The 20319-nt window shown below is 43.8% G+C and overlaps 2 protein-coding genes across 2 annotated transcripts; one reads left to right on the top strand and one right to left on the bottom strand.

Annotated features, from left to right (window-relative positions):
• The first annotated feature begins 1448 nt into the window (after positions 1 to 1448).
• On the top strand, positions 1449 to 4152 carry LOC143750745 (uncharacterized). Its single transcript, XM_077243915.1, has 4 exons — positions 1449 to 1465; positions 2629 to 2733; positions 3386 to 3659; positions 3834 to 4152. Exons 1-4 carry the CDS (start codon positions 1449 to 1451, stop codon positions 4056 to 4058), a joined length of 621 nt encoding a protein of 206 aa, XP_077100030.1. The 3' UTR covers positions 4059 to 4152.
• A 74-nt stretch (positions 4153 to 4226) lies between these two features.
• LOC143750396 (uncharacterized) lies at positions 4227 to 20000 on the bottom strand. Its single transcript, XM_077243446.1, has 15 exons — positions 16553 to 20000; positions 11399 to 11592; positions 10582 to 10807; positions 9560 to 9635; positions 8991 to 9247; positions 8825 to 8875; positions 8597 to 8670; positions 8317 to 8492; positions 7821 to 8018; positions 6948 to 7034; positions 6575 to 6828; positions 6361 to 6489; positions 5362 to 5502; positions 5088 to 5205; positions 4227 to 4758 (listed from the first exon to the last, which is right to left on the bottom strand). Exons 1-15 carry the CDS (start codon positions 16646 to 16648, stop codon positions 4541 to 4543), a joined length of 2295 nt encoding a protein of 764 aa, XP_077099561.1. The 5' UTR covers positions 16649 to 20000; the 3' UTR covers positions 4227 to 4540.
• Positions 20001 to 20319: the final 319 nt, after the last annotated feature.

Below are 20319 nucleotides of genomic sequence, written 5' to 3'. Positions count from 1 at the left end.
AGGAATATGGACTAAGTGTGACAGGATGCTACAGCACCATGACTGACTCAGAACTTGATAACATGGTGAGAGCTATAAAAACCCAGATGCCCAATGCAGGGTACAGAAATGTGAAGGGACAGCTCATGGCAATGGGTAGCCGTGTGCAGTGGGAGAGGATAAAGGCATCGATGCATCGTCGTTCTTTCCCGACTTTCACAACTTGGCTGCATTGTGCGAAGATCAAGTCAAGTCAAGTCATCCTCATTTATATAGCGCTTTTAACAATGTAGATTGTTTCAAAGCAGCTTTACAGAGATAAACATATAATTTAAGGTAACAGAGATTGGTTTGGTTTTATAGTGGCTCTTGAAAAATGTTTTTTCCAGCTAAAGTTAGTTTTGATTGATTCACTTCCGTCTAAATGATCATTTGTTATTAAATTAGGGGCCGCTAAAGCCCAATTTATACTTCTGCGTCGAACTTACGCCGTAGCTACGCCGTAGGCTGTGCGTAGCGCGCGTACCCTCCGGCGTACCCTGACGTGCACCTCTCCAAAAATGTAACAACGCGTCTATTCTACGCGGACGCAAGCGCTGTGATTGGTCTGCTCAAACCGCTTCCTCGGGTTTCACATGCTCCCTCTGCGTGCGTCAACGCGGACAACGACGCAGAAGTATAAATTAAAACCAAAGCGAAGGCTACGGCGTAGAGGCTCCGGCGTAGGTCCGACGCAGAAGTATAAATCAGCCTTAAGACGACACCGTTCTCTCTAAACAGACTTTAAACGTGAACCTGTGATAGACGCTGATGGCGTTCACATTAGCAATTAAGAATTGATTCTATAGTTATGTGCGTTTGAATATATGTGCGCAGGTTTGTAATTCCTTTCAAACCATGCCTAAACAAACTACTTGTCTATAAATTTTTATGCAGAATTTTTATTTTATCTTATCACTTTGGGTAGGTACGCGAACCGAAAAATTCCACAACGCTTTATCTGTAGAGTGGTATAGGGATCCTCCATAGGGAGAGGGTAGTTGGCACTTCAGCACTGCATTGTCATCAGGTCCAGGCGAAAGTCCTTCGTCAGATCTGGAAACGGCCTGGATCCAGCAGGCTGCGGGAAAACCTCTGGATAAACAAAGACACTAAAATTAGCGTAGATGCCATTCTTCTTATGATGTAACGAGTACATCAGGATATGAGGGAAATGTTCCCAGTTCCGGCTGACCTAATCTAAGCAGCATATTGAATTATAGAAGGCTATAGAGTGTTATGTGAATGCTAGGTCAAAGAGATGTGTTTTTAGTCTAGCTTTGAACTGACAGACTGTGTCTGCTTCCCGGACAATGTTAGGAAGATTGTTCCAAAGTTTTGGTGCTAAATAGGAAAAGGATCTACCGCCAGCAGTCGATTTATATATTCTAGGTATTATCAACTGGCCGGAGTTTTGAGATCGCAATCGCATGCAAGGTAGTGATCGGTGTGACATGGTAATTATCAATGTCAATAATTTTCTTTTTGTTTGTTTTTTTGTTTTGTTCATAGGTACAACCTGATAATATTTGGTGGAGTTGATGGATTTTCCAGAAAGGTAGTACAATTCATATATACAATATCCACTTTGCTAGGTAAATAATTTCAATTCAAGCAATAGAAAGGTTGGATTTCTATCTACAGTACGGATTAGTGGTTGAGAATGTGGTTGAGTGATAGGATCTTTTAAGTCCCCCCAAATAGTGTGGAATATATGAAATAAATAGTTTTTGCAATTCTTTAACATTCAATAAGAAAAATAAAAGACCTCAAAATCTTTCTATGAAGGCCCTAGGGCTGCACAATATATTGCCGGAGCATCGTCATCGCAATGTGCTCTTGCGCAATAGTCACATCGCAGAACAGTGCAATATCAAGCAATTTATATTATATTATGGTTACTGTTACTGTTAAATATGACAAGCCTGTAGAACATGTTAATCCTCATACATGATTACTGTTTCCTTTTTAAAAAGTTGTAAACTTTGTTGTTGATTGTAATTGCTGTGTCACTAAATCTTTTTAGTTAATAGTTAATAATTATTTACACATGTCCTGTATTTGGATGCAGCAACTAACAACCGCGCCAGTACAGCATTCTCCTTTTTCTTTGAGGCCACCCAGCTCCACGCTGTTCCATCAAGGTAATTATTATTATTATTAGATTGTTTTATTTATTTTTCAAATAATACATATTATCTGTTTGTCTTATTATTGCGGGCAGCTGTGGCTCTAGACTGGAGATAGAGCGGGTTGTCCGTTAATCAGAAGAACGGAGGTTCAATTCCCGGCTCCTCCAGGCTACATGTCAAAGCGTCTTTGGGCAAGATACTGCTGTTCCACCAGTGTATGAATGTGTGTGAATGGGTAATTCGATGTAGTGTAAAAGCACTTCGAGTGGTCGCAGAGACTAGAAAGGCGCTATACAAGTACAGAACATTTATTATTTTTTTATTTTTTATTCATTAATTAATTATCCCTAAAATACAGAAAACGTTGTTGAGGAAACTCTGTCAGTCATTTCAGTTGTTTCATCTAAGTGTCAGATTCACTGCTAAGGCTTACTGCTGCAGATGTTCTTGATTACACCTCATATTATTACTGTTACAGGGTTCGCGGAGATCAAGAGAATGTGGACATCGCCTACTTCATGTTTGCGAGACGTGGAACCGGCCGAGCTAGCTTTATCTCGGGAAAAAGTGTACACAATCAAAGGTAATATGAAATACCTGCTGTCCGAAGATTATTACTTTAGAGATTTAACTATTTTAGCTGTCCTAACTAAAACCCACTATCTTTACATTTATTCATTTACAGTAGCTGTCGATTTTATCCAAAGCAACTTACAATTGCTAAGTATGTTAGAGGTCGCATGCCTCTGGAGCAACTGGGGGTTAAGTGTCTTGCTCAGGGACACATTGGTGTGTCACAGTGGATTCAAACCCGAAACTCTCACACTAAAGCCATGTCTTATCCACTGTGCCATCAACACCCTCCATCAATTGTTTTTTACAGTATATTCGAAAAATTATCTAAAAAGTGATCCAACATTAGCTACTGTCTTTGTTCTGATATCTGTGATCATATACAGTTGAATGGCTGGGGAAGTCCCATTTTGCTTTGTACACTTCCTTGTGCAAACCTTCAATGAAAATGTTGTGTTCTGCACAGAACCCTCCCCATTCGCCTTCATTTCACTCATTGCCACATTTTGGCATTCATGTATTCTTTGAGGTTTGCACTGTCTTGCAGCTTTCTGGACCGGAGTATCTAATTATTATAAATGATATAGCACTTATTAAACAAATGAGAATTGCATTACATTTTGCCAATACCCATGTCTGATAGACATTTTGTACTTTTGAAGAATCGAACGGATGTGGCGAGACGTGTGGATGCCTGTCACCTGCATCTTTTATGATGTGCTTCACACACTGGAGGAAGATGGTTTCCTGGATATTTCCAACACGGTGCACCTTTTCTGCGTGCATTATGTCTTCTTACCTCGCCTTCGAGCAGCGTTACACATCTTTGCAGCAGGTTGGAATAGCCATCCCCTCAGGACAGAGGGAAACCACACTCCACAACAGCTCTGGCATATGGGACACCTCAACACTCCAGAGGAAGAGGAAAATCTTGAGGTAGGACAGCTTTGTTAACAATTATCACTGTGGTATAAGGTGTTTTGTATGCTTTGCTTGTCGGCTAGCATGAAGCAAACATACAAATGTTATTTTTTAAATTAATATTAGGGGTTAAGGCTTAAAATGTCCTCTGTGTGTTAGGCCTACACTAAAATCTCTCCATATGTTTAGGAACTGCAAAACCCAGAACTACACTGGGAGGATGCCCTGATGACCCCTGAGACCTCTGTCAGTGGAGTTCAGGTCCCAGAATTTGAGGTGCCTCTGGCTGATGAAGATCTGGCAGCACTTCAGTCTGCAATTGACCCTCTTACTGATTCAGATTCAAATGGCTGTGACCTTTATATCGAGGTGCTAAACTTTGTTAGACTAAACACTTCAACACTCATTGATTAAGTGTCTAAGCACAAACATCTCAAACATCCTACATGTAATCGGCCATAAACTATATGCTACAAGTCACATTCACTTTAAATTTGTTAATTTCATCCTTGGTCATTTTTAAGACAGGGTTACCAATGTTCCAGCAAACCAAATTCTGATTTGTATGTGAAATTCGATACCTTTTTTCTGAGACTTTTATTGACAATTATTTTATTTTTCATTAACAGAAAATGTCGATTTTATTAACATTGCACATGAACACATTTGTGACAAAGCTGGAGAAATAAGAGATCTGTATGTGCAGCAGTGCAACTTTAAATGCAACATCAAAACTGCAAAATTGTCTTTACTGTACACTACCAAGTACTAATGATTTTTGAACACTCACAGTACAACAGGTTGGCCTAAAATAAACATTGGCCTAAAATAAATGAAATGTGAATAAAGGAAATTGAGAACTGACATGTTTCACACAAGTATTGCATGGAGCTGCATTATATCAATCCAAATCCAGTATCGGATGTCCCGATAGATGCTTCAAGAGCTTGTTTAAGTTCCTCATAAGTTGAGAAGTGGCTAGGGATGCGTAGGCTCTGGTAACATGTCGAGGATTTTGGTAACTCCCCATTTACCAGCTCCAGCTTCAGCTGCCCAGAGAGAACTTCCCACCCAGTCCAAAACTTGAGTAGGTTCATCCGAGATGCTGCTGGTGCTAGAAAAAGAAAAGCTTTTTTCACAATAACTCAAATGTAATTATTCAACTCATAAAATAAATGACAGGAAATTGTATTAATTGGGGAAATGATCAATATTTGGACGTATTAGGGATGGGTTGCTATGCAACACAAGGTTCAGGCTAAGGACAACGTCTCTTTGAGGAGGAAGCGTAATGTGACTAACTTTGACTTTAAGCTGTGGGTTAAGGTAAAAAAAAAAAAACATACACGGCGAACAAAACTTTGCACTTACATTACAAGTGTCTTATGCTGTGTCATTGTTCATTGACATCTGCATAATGACAAGTATATGGATATGACATACCCGTTTCAATGAAATGCCGAAGGTACATTCCAATTTTGGCTCTTGTCTCAAGTGGAAATTCCTCGTCGTCGTCCTCAACAACCTCACATGTTGGCCAGATGATGTGATCAATCATGACCTTGTTGACGCACAAATTTGACATTAATTTCTTTAAATTAAAAGTGAAAACAATATACAGTATAACAAGTTATAACACCCTTGACCAATATCATACATAAAATTCATTCAAATGTAAAGATAACAAATCAACCGGAGGCCCCCATAGGAGTATTACCTGGGGGCTGCAGATAACTTCTTTTTCACACGGGAAGACAGCTTCAGCCACATCTGTTCTTTCTGACAGTATTGACCACACTCCTGTTTCTTTTAAGCCCTTTCTCATCTGTTTGATCTGAGAAGCGGTTCTTCCCAGAATCTGCAATAATCGTAACACACACACACAGATACAAACAAACATCTTAAGTAAAAAGATAGTTATTGGTGGCTTATGTGGACAATATTGCCAGTTTCTTTTTATATCTGAGCTCCTTTGGATAATTGTCTAAAAATGTAGACAACACAGGTGATAGGAATGACATAATGACCTATGTTTTCTCTTTAATCTGGGTCTCAGTAAGGTATTCAAATATTGCTTTGATTCATAACCACTGATTAGAACTCACTTTCACCTCTGGGAGGGAGTATATCACATGAGAAGAAAATAGTGAGTGAGAGCATGAGTAAAATTATTCACCAAAAATAATTCCCTCAAAGCAACACGAATGTTGACACAAATGTCCTGAATTTGATATAAGCAACTCTGGACTGCAAAATGACCGACTGTTCGACAAGATGATGTATAGTACAAGGTATTTGTCACTTTACAACAGGTTGTAAAATGAAATTGAGTCTGTAACTCCCTTCTGCTACGTAGCAGACAATATACAGAAATATGAAAGCAATTATGAAAATGGTAAACAGAAATAATCTATAATCAATGGAGCAGTGCTGAGGATGAATTTGAGCTTAAAAGTCTGAATCAGCTTGGGGGGAAAAGCTGGTGGTGCGGTAGCTGAAACTGCTATATCTCTTCCCAGAAGGCAGCAGGGTGAACACGCAGAACCATCACCCCTTTTATAAGGTATAGGTAGGTATAGTGTCCCGCTTCACAGTGGACAAAAACTACTGACTTATGAAAAACAGCTGAGTCGTGTATCATAAGCAAGACAAAAGATGGTTTCAGATTCAGTACGATGATATAAAAGTATTAGGTTATGTGAACTAAAGTCATTACCGCATGCTGCAACAGCCTCTGATGAAGATATTGTCTGTTCAGATTAGTCAGTCGTGGCAATTCCCACATGTCGGCTAGGCTATTGACAGCCGCTTTCTGGTCCTCAGAGAGCTCCCTGTTGCCATCCAGCTGAGAGAGAGAAATAAGTTCCCCACATTAGTCTCTTATTTTATCACACACACCAAAAAAAGCTTCACAACAAAACACTTCCTACCAACTGGATTGTGTTCCTTTGATCGATATCAGGACAATCCTCCAATACCAATGTCGCTGTCTCCAATTGGCCCCCTAAGAGCACATGGACTACAGCAGGACTGATCACTGCCAATCTCGGGCCACCATGTATAAATGAATGTCCCACCATTCTACCTGCCATCAGAAAAAGGTCAGAATCAATGAGTGGCTGGGAGGCACATGGGATGAGGTGATCCTTATGTCCCTCAAACAGCCTAGTCACATCAGCATTGCCTGTAAATAAAGATGAAGCAAGAGTTAGCATAAGGCACAGTACTAGTCTTTTCAAGTTTAGGTAATGCAAAATGTTCCAGTATTGAAAGATATAAACACAAAACTAAACTAAGACATACCAAAATTGATGTGGAATCCAGACTGCAAGGTCTGCATAGCAAAGCTGATGAAGTACCGACTTACACCATCACTGATGGCAGCATCACCTAAACCGAAAAGATAATTGTTAAATCACTGCAAAAGGCTATGTGATTGACTGTCAAGGACCTGGAACCACACACAATGTAGGTTGAAAGTAAGAGGTGTTCATGTCAAGCTAGCATTGGCTTGGGTTTACTTTGTTCATAGCAAACACTGAAAATTTGTAAAGTTTGTCATTCAAACATTGGCCCACATCTTTTATAGGGCTGTGTTACAAAAACTCTAACAAAAAGACATATGTCAATGTTAGAAATGAGCAATCTTTTTTTGAACCTGTTACACCTGCAGGAAGCATCAACTATTGTTGTCCGAGTCTGATGAGATATATGTGAAGTGAGGGGGAATGACAAAAACACACTTCATCTAGAATTTATGCACAATATAATTAGCAATTTAATGTAGTCTGCGTAATGATTAAAAGGAATTAACAACAAACTGAGAACAGTTAACTGAGTAACTGTGAGTGTGGCCAACTCGAGAATGTAATTTCAGCTGTATTTTGCATGCATGTTGTTACAGGCTTATACCTGCATCCCAAATTATTGTTATATGCGTTTCTAAACCCGACAGGAAGGACCCAGTTTTGCCAACCTGTGCTAAACGCACATATCACTAAATGAAGGTTACAGTGTTATTATATAACAAACAGTGCTTGCAGAAGCACAAGCACTAACCCTTATCAATTAATCAATCTCAATAGTGAAATTGTGACTGAAAAAACTCTTTACAAGTTATGCCATGTATATTATATTGATAAAACCTTGGTTAAAAATGTAAAGAAACATTCTTACCTTCCAGCACACAGTGAAGTAGGGAGGCCCATTTAGTTCTCTGAGTCTTGTAGAATCCGATTACTGCCTTTTCTCTCTCTTCAACATCAGAATGTAGGTCCATTGAGAAGCGAAGAGGTATCTCCAGCTGTTGATCCCTCAAGATAACTCTTCTGAACAGTGTTGCTGCACTTGAAGCATTCATGATTCGCTTCCATTCTATGAAATATAAAATAAATACACAAACAAAAAAACTAAACATTAAACAGTCAAATACATTTCAGTGTGATATTAAAAATGTACAGAGCCTGATTACTATGTATTTGAGTGAATTAATCAGCGTGATTACAAGCAATTAACATCAAACAGAAGCTAAAGATGTAGGTCCTGTAAGAGGGACAGGACAGGTTAACATGACAATGACATTTAACAACTGACTTGTGACAGCAAAAACGGAAAACTAAATATATAGTTGTGTTTGTGAGCTCTGTTAAAAGCGTATGCTCTTGACTGGCACCTGGGACAGTGGGATCAGCAAGAATAGTTGATGGTCTGGCCATGTCATTGACTATACCAGTGGGACTGGTGCTTTGTTCTATAGTCCTGGAACCATGAGGCAAGAGATCAATTGTGCTTGAGGTCCCCTCTCTGGCATCACCTTCAAGTAATGGCATCAAGGTGTCTGCTGGAAATCTAAACATGTTTACTTATACCATGAGAACCTCAATTGTAATTACAACTGTAAAAACATCACGTTAGTGAAATGTAAGGCATGATGAATTCAAATTGATTAATACCCATCTCCACAAAAGCTGGCATGGTATGCAATATCCTCTCTGGGAAATTGGATTTCACATATTGGGCATACTTCCTAAATACAGAAACAGAGAAATGTACAATTTTTTATTATTAATTTTGAGTATAATTATGTTTTAAATAAACTAAATACATAAAAAAAAACATTGTAATTACATCTTGAAAGACATTCAGAAGTTTGGATATATTGAAAAAATGTAATACTCAACTGTAGTATTGACTTTCTCTTCAGAACTGACAATTTCAGGCTCATCACTGCTCTGTGAATTGGGAAACAAAATTCATTTTAGGTAGAAGGTTTGGGTTTCGAACTGATAAAAAAAAAGATTCTGAAGTGCAATTTGAAACATACTGAATCATGTGAGAGTTACTTACAATATCAGCATTACAAGATCTGATGTGCAGAGCCAGGAACTGTAAAGGCATAACAACTCCACAGTTTTTGCATGAGGACTTTGGCATTTTGGAAAATTCTGGAGCATTGTGGGGAAGGGGGCTTGCATCTAGCTCCTCTTGTAGTGGGACAATGTACAGAATTAGTTTGCCATTATTTGTGACCGTTTTAAGGAGTCGTCCATTGTAGCCCTCAGACTCTGTAGCGACAACACTCAATTTTCTCTGTCCTTGACCACCTAAATACAAAAAGCAAATAAATAATAACTTACTTTACTGTTTTTACAACTATGAGATGCCAAATAACATTGCTTTACTAATGAAGTATTTACTATACAAGACAAATACAATTAAAGAAACGAATCAAACACAAACCACCATAACTGTTTAAACTTGCAGATAAAACACTGGGGAGACTATATACAGACAGACTGAATTAATGTGTAAACGCTTCATGTCCAAAACTGGTTGCTCTAAAGCATGACTTCAAATTCATTCAGTGGGTTAAAAGCTCCAGCAGGTTTCCTTATCCTACACTCACTATACCTGACCTGTTGATTTATAACATAGCCAGCCTCCGGACAACTGCTTCAACTTGGGGTACTGCTCTTCAAGTTGACAGACAATCTAAACAAAGGTTTCACATGAAAAGCAGTGATGCTTAGTGTTAGAGTAAATTATATTAAATATGCAACTGCACTTAAACTGTTGTATGAATCACTCAAAAGGTTTGTATATATAGCGAAATACAGTGCCCTTACTTTATCAAAGCAAGAAGTATTTCTATATTATTCTTCCACCTAAATTTCGTTACCCAATTACTTTTACACTGTCTAAGCGAACTACACCATGAAGATTTCATTCAACCATTTCTGAATTAAGTTGCCTGTATTATGAAGCAATGTTTCATGCATTTGTCCCTGTCAATTAAACAATTAAATCTGTTCCTTTACTTTAAGTATTTTAACCCATTATACTACTACTACTTCCAGCACTGCCTCAAGTACTGAGATCCTTTGTGCTACTACTTGTTCCAGATCTACTTCAAATATTTATCAACTACATCATATATTGCTTAAAATACCTGTACTATCTACTTTTTTAAGTTGCAGCAAGCACAAACTTTTCTCGTTTTCCTTTTTTTCTCACACCTTGGCATGGTATGACTTGAAACTAAACTTTTTATGTACCTTGGATCTGCATTAATAACAACATTAGAAAATACTTGTATGTGTACAAGTTTTGTCACAAGTTTTTTTTTTTTAAATATTCCAATGCAAGCAGTGGTTCTATTTACATATTTGAAAATTCATACATCCAGAATTTCTAAATGAGGGAGAAAGAGTAGATGTGCTTCCAGACCCTTTTCAGAGGTTTTTAGAACATTGTATGTGGGAAAACCAAGTAAAACAAATATTAACCACAGCAGAATTTTAAGGTGAGTGTAGGGGGTCTTTAAACAGGTTATAATGAAGCAATAACAATTTAACTGAAATAGTGATTAGCAAATTGATGTCAGAATAGAACAGTTAAACACTTGTGACGCAACAAAAACACATCAAATCTAGATTACCTCCTCATGGCAAGAGTTATCAGCCACTGTCATGGTTCTTTTCCCCAAGCCTGCCTCAAGGAGTTTGATTTCTTCAGATGGCTTTGGTGTGCGATCAGTCGGACTAGACAGCACCAAAAACTGAAGCCTGACGTATTTTATGGCTATCGCTGGAGATATTTTGGATAGAGCAGCAGGGCGTTTCTTGGAGCGAATCATTTCACGACGAAAATAACCTGGAAATGACCTGAAACAAAAAGGGAAAACACTGCAAACACAAGTTGTACACTGCATTTAGAAAATCAATGTATCCTTCATATATATTATTACTCACTGAAGTGAAAGTTTGAGTCAAAGTATTTAAAGATTTTTCAGTAACAACAGCATTTCATGCAGTGTTTAATCTTATCAGGTTTATATTCTTCTTTGTGCATGTCAGTGAAAAAACACAATTAGTGAAAACAACAAGTGAAGAGAGAATTTACACTATTGTAGCACAATCATGATGGATTTTAGAAAACCTAGTCTGTACAGCCATTGATGCTAGTGGGCAATTAACATAACCATATGTGCCATGGGACAGAAAATATATATAAAAAAAAAATCAAAAGTTATTTTGTGACAGCAATTAAAAGATTGTTGTTCAATGAAACCAGCATGTGTCTGTACCAGTTATCTAGTTTTCTATCTTTGTATTTTTTTACATGTTCTGTGTTCTGGTATATGAAGCAAGTGTATTGTAACGTTATACACTGGAAGACCAAAGACAGCATTGTAATCAGTAACAAAAAGAGTAATATGTATATGAAGAATTGCAATATAGTGTGGCGGCACCTACCTCTGCATTTCATTTTGGATCGTCGGCAGCTGACTTGTTCCAACTGATGTACTTGGGGTGTTGTATCCATCTGACTGCAACCTTCGAGGTGGTTGCCCTCTTCCTCCTTGACCTCTGCCTTCGGGTTGTTGCTGTCTTCTCGAAATCAATAATATTAGCGACTGTGCAGCATCAGCTATTGCAGTATATTCCTCCTGCAAGAATTGGAAATTTTAGAACATTGGATCTGGATAACAGAAGTCGGAATATTACAAATCATAACAATGATATGCATCTACGCTGCCTTGCTATGACCAATGCATTGTCTTTACTATCCCATCCAACTTATGTTGGCTGTGTTTGGAATTACTTACTAACCACTATAGGACTAGTGAACCATTTAGATGTAGTGTCCAAACACCGTGGTAAAAGCTAACTTGGAATTACATCGGCAGCAACTGTAGGCTATTATTTTACCCCACGAAACCCAAATGAATGAAAATGAACATTTCACTATGGCATGCTGAGGGTTAACGTTAGGCATGGTCAGGAGGAGTGATGAATCTGCTCGGGAAAATTCACCATAACTTTACTTTAAAGTTTCGAACACAGCCTCAGTTAACAAGTGACTACAGTAGGGCTGCACGATATTGTATAAAAATGCGATATCTCATTAAATAATGCGATATTCGATACGATAATGCTTAAAGTGTGTAAAATAAACTTAAATTATCTTTAAAATATCTTTAAAAAATATATAACGTGTTTCACATTCTTTTTGTGCTTAAAAAACATATCCCTACAACTTCTGAAAGTGAACAGTGATTTACTGTAGCATAAGAAGTTCCCTTTCAAGGGAACGAGACGCTGCGTTTGAGACGCGGTGGGAACGCTCTGCGTGATTACGTCGTGAAGCACGTGTAAAATCAGTCCAATGGAAACCCGCTACGACATAGGTGACGTCATAGACCAGGAAACTATAAAGCAACCCTGAAATCAGACCGCGATAGCTTCTGCACCTTCAGCAAGCGCTCTCTGTATATCTGTCCTTGTCTATTTATTGTTGTCTGTCAAGCCCCTTATATATATATATATATATATATATATATATATATATCACTATGGCGAGCAAGCAAAGTTATAAACCTTGTGTTGTGCCCTGCCCTCGTTATATCACGGGTGGGGACACACATTGTATGTGTATTGCTTGTTTGGGAGTGGAGCATGCCCAGTCAGTCCTCGAGGGGGCTGACTGTGAGCATTGCTTGAGTTTGTCTATGAAAACTCTCCACTCTCGCCGGGCGTTCTTTGAGGAGGACGGTTCGGTTCGCGCTCCCCGAGGTGCGGGTCCCGCTGCCACAGGCACAGCGTCGCCTTTCATCTTGGGGTTCGCAGATGGATCTAGTAGCGGGTTTTGAGACGGGTCCCGCCCTTTCTCAGCCCTTACCTGCTGGATTCGGTGTCTTTGCCCAGGAAGGAGCCCGCTCTGCATCTTCTCCTTCCCAGGCTGAGGCACCAATATTACGGCTATCCAGTTCTGAGGATCTGGATGTCGGTAGTATGGGGGATATTGAGTGTTCGCCAGCTCATACCCCTGCTGATGAGGAGCTTATGGAGGTTTTATCTCGTGCTGTTACTAAATTAAATATCGAGTGGCCAGCCGATGATTTCGATGTTGAATCTAGAAAGAGTCTTTTAGATGAACGTTATTTACCATCTAGATCACGACCTCCTCGTCGGGAACTCCCGTTTTTTTCCCGATCTCGACACCTCTGTGTGGAGATCGGGGAAAAAACGGGAGTTCCCGACGGATTAAACCGGCGTCTTTCAGAGTGCATAACCCACAAACTAAGAATTATAGTAAAGTTCAAGGGATTGATCATTATGGTTATTTGACTATGCCTCGGGCTGAAGACACACTAGCGAGCTATCTCTCCCCTGAGGCTTCTTCTTCTCTGAAAGCCCCGACGTTACCAACCAAACCATTAAAAAATACATCTTTGTTGGTGGGTAAAGCGTATTCGGCAGCAGGTCAGGCCGCAGCATGTTTGCACACTATGTCGATTCTCCAAGCGTACCAGGCTGACCTGCAGAAGGACATAGACGATAGTGAGGAAGTTAGTGCTGACGCAATTCGAGAATTGCGTCGCACGACAGATTTATCTCTCCGAGCCACCAAGGAGACGGCCAAGTCTGTGGGCCGCTCTATGGCAGCCTAGGTGGCCACGGAACCCCATTTATGGTTCATTTTATCAGAAATAAAGGATAAAGATAGATCTGTTCTTCTGGACGCACCGCTGTCACCTACAAGTCTGTTCGGCGACGCTATAAATTGTGTCGTCGATAGGTTTCAAGAAAATAAGAAACAAGCGGCTGCGTTTCAGAGGTTTCTTCCTCGCCGGTCTATTGTCCCCAAGGCTGCTCGTAGTATAAAGTCTGAGCAGCCTCGTCCGTCTACGCGCTCCCGCTCACAGAGTTCAACAAAAACAGAGCGTCGCCGCTCGGGCACCTCCTCAATCTACGGTTCCTGAGTGGCGCTCGCAGCCCAGACATGTTAGGGGTAGACAAGATCTGAGGACTGTTATCTCTAGGAGAGCTTGGGCTAAGAAGAAGTCCTGACGCCAAGGCTATCAGGCTTCTGAGGGTGGTCCCCTCCAGGGAGGAACGGTTCCGAGGAACCGTCCCTCCTTGGCACCCTCCGGGGGGCGACTCTCCGAGGAGAGCCGCAGCGCTGCCGCTTCGGTTGTTCCCTGCCGGTTCGCCGCTTCAGGGCGCCGAGGTGTCAGCGTCCCCGTGCAATCCTCTGAGGAGAGTTGTAGAACGGTCAGTTCGGTTGTTCCCTGCCGGTTCGCCGCTTCAGGGCGCCGAAATGATTGTTCAATCAAATCCAGAGGCCAGTCTCGAGAGACTGGTTCCCTTATCGGAATTTCTGGCAGCGTGGAAACTTCTGCCAAATATTTCTCTATGGGTCCTGCACATAATAGAAAAGGGTTACAGAATTCAGTTCGGTTCTCGTCCGCCCAGTTTTCAAGGAGTCCTCCCCACGGTGGTGGACTCACAGCAGGCTCTGGTAATGGAGCAAGAAGTACTGACACTTCTTCGAAAGGGAGCTATAGAAAGGGTTTCTCCTCCCAGCAGAGAGTCAGGGTTTTACAGCCGTTACTTCATTGTTCCAAAGAAGGATGGAGGGCTGCGTCCTATTCTAGATCTGCGCCAGTTAAACAGCAGGGTTCAGAAACTCAAGTTCAGAATGCTTACACTCAAACAGATTGTATCACAGATTCAGTCCGAGGACTGGTTTGTCACAATAGACTTGAAGGACGCGTACTTCCATGTATCTATCCATCCTCATCACAGGAGGTTCCTGAGGTTCGCTTTCAGGGGCGAAGCATACCAATATCGGGTTCTTCCATTTGGCCTAGGTTTATCTCCCCGCACTTTTACAAAATGCATGGATGCAGCTCTGGCTCCGTTGAGACTCCAGGGCATCCGCGTATTAAATTACATCGACGATTGGTTGATTTTAGCTCAGTCAGAGCAGGTGGCAGTACAGCATCGAGATGCTGTTCTGTCCCACATAAAGAGTTTGGGGTTGCGGCTAAACACCAAAAAGAGTGTGCTCCTCCCTGCTCAGAGGACCACTTTTCTAGGTGTAATTTGGGATTCGACCACAATGCAGGCACGCCTGTCTCCTGCTCGTATTTCTGCGATTCTCACAGCCGCAAAGAATGTGAAACTAGGCCAGTCACTCACTGTGAAACAGTTTCAGAGACTGTTGGGTCTCATGGCAGCTGCGTCCAACGTTATTACTTTTGGCCTTCTGTACATGAGACCCCTGCAGTGGTGGCTCAGGACCAAGGGGTTTTCTCCGAGGGGAAATCCGTTCCGCAAGATCAAGGTCACGCGGCTATGCCTTTGTGCCTTGGCCTTGTGGAAGAAACCTTGGTTCCTCGCCCAGGGCCCAGTGTTGGGGGCTCCTTGTCGACGCGTCACGCTTTCGACAGATGCTTCCCTCACGGGATGGGGGGCGGTTATGAGTGGCCGCTCGGCGCAAGGTCTGTGGCAGGACCATCAATGTTCCTGGCACATAAATCGTTTGGAGTTGATGGCGGTATTTCGAGCACTCAAATATTTCCTGCCAGACCTGAGAGGCCATCACGTGTTGGTCCGTACAGACAACACTTCGGTGGTCTCCTATATCAACCATCAGGGGGGTCTGAGGTCACGTCACCTTTGCACCTTTGCACCTTTCCTCTATGGCCTTAATTTCTGGAGTTTCCCTTCTTGACGTGTGTAATGCGGCAGGATGGTCCTCTCCGCATACATTTGTCAGGTTTTATGACCTTGACCTCTCCACTCCTGGGGCGAGGTTGCTTGCTTCTTAGTGTGCGCAGGACCTCACACAGAACGGGCATTTGTCACTATGGCGTAGTGGGTATAGGGTTCCCACCATGTCTCAAACGCAGCTTGAGTTCCCTTGAAAGGGAACGTCTCAGGTTACGTATGTAACCCTGGTTCCCTGATAGGGAACGAGACGCTGCGTTTGCCTGCCATACTTCCTGCATGCCCTGATCGACTTGCTTCAGGTTTTTCAGAAGCTATCGCGGTCTGATTTCAGGGTTGCTTTATAGTTTCCTGGTCTATGACGTCACCTATGTCGTAGCGGGCTTCCATTTGGACTGATTTTACACGTGCTTCACGACGTAATCACGCAGAGCGTTTCCACCGCGTCTCAAACGCAGCGTCTCGTTCCCTATCAGGGAACCAGGGTTACACACGTAACCTGAGATGTTTTCTTTTAACATCAGTGTAAACTACAGGGTTCAGGGTGTCAGGTTATCCTACATTAGGTTTATTTAACAACAGAAACTGAGTAATCAAATGAAAAAATAAAACACTGCTTAGTTTTTTGACTGTATGAACTAAATATATACTGATTCTTATTAAAGCTACAAAAGTTATTCAGTCTTTTGTTCATGACCCCAGTTATTGCAAGCCGTTGCGATATGGATATCGCTATATATATTTGCAATATTTCGATAATTTCAATATATTGTGCAGCCCTAGACTACAGAGATGATCACAATCATGCTAATAAATTCACAGGTATTAGCTAGCTTTTTAGTTAGCTAAAGTTAATGGTTACAACATGGTACTGTTAACAAAATTTGTCACCTCTCTCCCAGCCATGGACGCGGTTCTTTCAGACGGGACCGCCTTGTGGCAATAGAGCCGTGCATCCTGTTTGCGTATCCTGTGCGCTTTCGTCATTGGCGGAGCAGTCGGTCAATCCCACCTTTCCAGCAAATACGACTTGTGATTGGACTGTACTTCTGCAGACTGCAAAGCATTGGCCAAGAGCAGAAGGCCCTCCCTCCAGGCTTATTTTTAAAATTGCGAGGTTGCGAAGCTTCATTTTCGCTCAGTCTGAGTTTCAGTGTTTCAGAGCAGAGCTGCGTGACAACGCTGCCACAAATCACGTGAGTCGCAAGCTCGCAACTGTGTGGGCGTATCTCCGCAAAGTGGGTGATTTAAACTCAGCTCTGAAAAAATAGTCTGCAATAGGAGTGCAAATGTAATGTAATGTGATGTTTCGCCCTTTCGAACCTCCGTTTTCAGAGTTTCAAAACGTCTCGGTTACGTATGTAACCCTCGTTCCCTGAGTAGGGAACGGAGACGTTACGTCGGATGACGACGAATGGGGTTTCGCTTAGAAAGCCTATCAACTTCGAGTATTACAAAACGAGCCAATGGCAAAGAAATGCCATGGGTCTGCGGAATTTGCATGACGTAACTCCGCCCCACCTCGTGGGTATAAAAGGAGGACGCCGGCAACAGGCAGATATGTTTCTTCGCTGAGGAGCCAAGACTGAGCTCAGGCGATCCCCGCGGTACAGCGGAAAGTGGCAGGCAGACGTAACACGAACGAGGAACAAGGGTTACATACGTAACCGAGACTTTCCCTTTCGTTGTCACTCCGAGTTACGACGGATGACGACGAATGGGGTTACCAGTCTAATCACGCCACCTTCTCAGCTGTCTTCCAGTGCCCTGCGTAAATCTGAGATCCCTGTCGTGAGACTGGCACGGACGAAGGACTCCTATTTAGCACAGGAATACCAAGGTACACTGGGGAGCATATCCCAAAGTTTAGGGGAAATATGCAATTACTGCCAACCCAGAGGGGGGGACTTAGAGAATACACATGACCCGAAGGAGACATATGGAGAACACTGGGATGTCCAGCCGCAGGTGGAATATTTCAACCCCAGGGGTGGCAAGGTGGCTTGCCAAGGGAAAGACACATGCTCAAAGAGGCTTACAGTGGAAATACACATGTGGGGGTCGCTCAGAGGAGGGACCATGCACACGGGAGGCACCTAGCCGACGCGCAGGCAATAGACACTGGCGCCGACGTCAGGAGTGCTCGAGGAGCTCAGGGTTTTCGGGGAAGCTCACCTGAGGAGAATATCGCACGTATCCAGTCCGTGGAGTGGAATGGCGAGCAAGCGAAGACACCTGAGCGGGTCCGGTACTAGCTGGTTGAAGCGAGTACACGAGAGGACACTGGCTCCACTCTGAGATTATAGAATCTGGCGAATGTGTTAGGTGTCGCCCAGCCTGCAACTCTGCAGATGTCTGTTAGCGAGGCGCCATGCGCTAGAGCCCAAGAGGATGCCACACTCCGGGTGGAGTGGGCAGTCACACCAAGGGGGCACGGTCGACCTTGCTGCTGGTAAGCCAAAGCAATGGCGTCCACTATCCAGTGAGACAACCTTTGCTTTGAGAGAGCCTTTCCCTTCAGCTTCCCACCATAACAGACAAAGAGCTGGTCTGAGGTCCCGAAACACTGCGTTCTGTCTACATAGGCGCAGAGAGCGCGTACTGGACAGAGCAGTGCCAAGGCTGGGTCTGCCTCCTCCAGGGGCAGCGCTTGCAGGTTCACCACCTGGTCCCGGAAGGGAGTGGTAGGAACCTTGGGCACGTATCCAGGCCGGGGTCTCAGGATCACGTGAGAGTAAGCCGGCCCGAACTTCAGGCACGCTTCGTCAACGGAGAATGCGTGCAGGTCCCCTACCCTCTTGATGGAGGCCAGTACAACCAGGAGCGCTGTCTTCATTGACAGGAACTTAAGCTCAACTGATTGTAGAGGCTCAAAGGGAGCACTCTGCAGGGCAGTTAGAACCACTGAGAGGTCCCAAGAGGGAACGAGAGGAGGGCGAGGAGGATTTAGTCTCCTCGCTCCTCTCAGGAACCTGACGATCAGGTCGTGCATCCCCAACGACTTACCTTCAACAAAGTCATGCTGTGCGGCAATGGCGGCGACATAGACTTTTAGGGTGGAGGGAGACAGCCTTCGCTCCAACCCATCTTGTAGGAAGGAAAGCATGACACTGATCGAACATCTCCGGGGGTCTTCTCGGTGAGAAGAGCACCAGTTGACGAAGAGGTTCCACTTCAACGCATAGAGATGTCTCGTGGACGAAGCTCTAGCGGAAGTGATGGTAGCCAAACCGGTGGTGGTAGGGTACTCAAACCTACCTCGTCCCATCCAGGAGCCACACGTGGAGTTTCCAAAGATCGGGACGAGGGTGCCACAGGGTGCCCCGTCACTGAGAAAGGAGGTCCTTCCTCAGAGAAATGGGCCAAGGAGGTGCTGTCGCGAGGAGTACAAGTTCTGAGAACCAGGTCCGGGTGGGCCAGTACGCCGCGACCAGAATGACCTGCTCCTCGTCCTCCCTGACCTTGCGCAGGGTCTGCGCAAGAAGGCTCACTGTGGGAAACGCATATTTGCGGCCCTGCGGCCAGCTGTGCGCCAGTGCATCCGTGCCGAGCGTGCCCTCGGTCAGGGAATAGAACAGGTCGCAATAGGTCGAGTCGTGAGAGGCCAACAGATCTATCTGAGCGTCCCCGAACTGGTCCCAAATCAGCTGAACCGACTGGGGATGGAGTCGCCAATCTCCCGGGAGGGGCTGAAGCCGTGAGAGCTCGTCGGCTGCACAGTTCAGGGCTCCGGGGATATTAATGGCAGGAAGCGACCTCAGATGCTTCTGACTCCAAACGAGGAGGTGGCGGGCGAGTTGCGACATACGGCGGGAGCGCAGACCACCTTGATGGTTGATGTACGCTACGGTGGCGGTATTGTCTGAACAGACTAGTACGTGTTGGTTCTTGAGCACGGCCCGGAAGCGGCGCAGAGCAAGACGTACAGCCAGCAACTCGAGGCAATGGTCCTCCTGTCCAGGAGCCCGCAGCGGCACGTCCATTGCACATGGCACCCCAGCCCGTGGCGGAGGCATCTGTCGTTACAACAACATGCCGTGAAGCTCGTTCCAGGGGGACACCCGCCCTGAGAAAACTGAGGTTCGACCACGGGGTGAAGGTCTGACGGCAGGTCGGAGTAACTGGTACTCGGAGGGTGTCGCGTTGCCATGCCTACCTCGGGACTCGGTCGCAGAGCCAAAGCTGAAGCAGTCTCATATGAAGCAATCCGACCGGCGTCGCCGCAGCTGCAGATGCCATATGCCCCAGGAGCCTCTGAAAAAGTTTCAGTGGAACCGCACTCTTGCCCTCGAACTGTCTCAGGCAAGTCAGCAGTGACTGCGCGCGCTCGCTCGTAAGCTGCGCGGACATGGCGACCGAGTCGATGTCCATACCGAGAAAAGAGATCCTCTGCACGGGGCAAAGTTTGCTCTTCTCCCAGTTGACCCGAAGGCCCAGACGGGCTAGGTGCCGGAGCACAAGGTCCCTGTGTTCGCAAACCTGGTCTCGAGAGTGAGCTAGGATCAGCCAGTCGTCGAGATAGTTCAGGATGCGGACCCCGTGTTCCCGAAGGGGAACAAGGGCAGCCTCGACGACCTTCGTGAAGACGCGAGGAGACAGGGCTAGCCCGAATGGGAGAACCGCGTACTGATATGCCTGCCCCTCGAAAGCAAATCGTA

Source organism: Siphateles boraxobius, unplaced genomic scaffold, assembly GCF_051911475.1.
Source record: "Siphateles boraxobius isolate OS27281-9 unplaced genomic scaffold, OSU_SipBor_1 25, whole genome shotgun sequence".
Lineage (NCBI taxonomy): Eukaryota > Metazoa > Chordata > Actinopteri > Cypriniformes > Leuciscidae > Siphateles > Siphateles boraxobius.
The sequence above is the reverse complement of the archived record's forward strand: the minus strand, read 5'-3'. Positions and strand labels throughout refer to the sequence as shown.

Excerpts from the sequence above, each read along its gene's own strand:
- LOC143750396 (XM_077243446.1), bottom strand. The coding sequence starts at position 16,648 with ATGACGAAAGCGCACAGGATACGCAAACAGGATGCACGGCTCTATTGC. Across the intron at positions 10,808-11,398 it reads ATCCAAAATGAAATGCAGAG|GTCATTTCCAGGTTATTTTC; the intron begins GTAGGTGCCGCC and ends TTTTTGTTTCAG. Across the intron at positions 8,019-8,316 it reads TGCTGATCCCACTGTCCCAG|AATGGAAGCGAATCATGAAT; the intron begins GTGCCAGTCAAG and ends TATATTTCATAG.
- LOC143750745 (XM_077243915.1), top strand. Across the intron at positions 2,734-3,385 it reads AAAAGTGTACACAATCAAAG|AATCGAACGGATGTGGCGAG; the intron begins GTAATATGAAAT and ends GTACTTTTGAAG. Across the intron at positions 3,660-3,833 it reads AGGAAGAGGAAAATCTTGAG|GAACTGCAAAACCCAGAACT; the intron begins GTAGGACAGCTT and ends CCATATGTTTAG.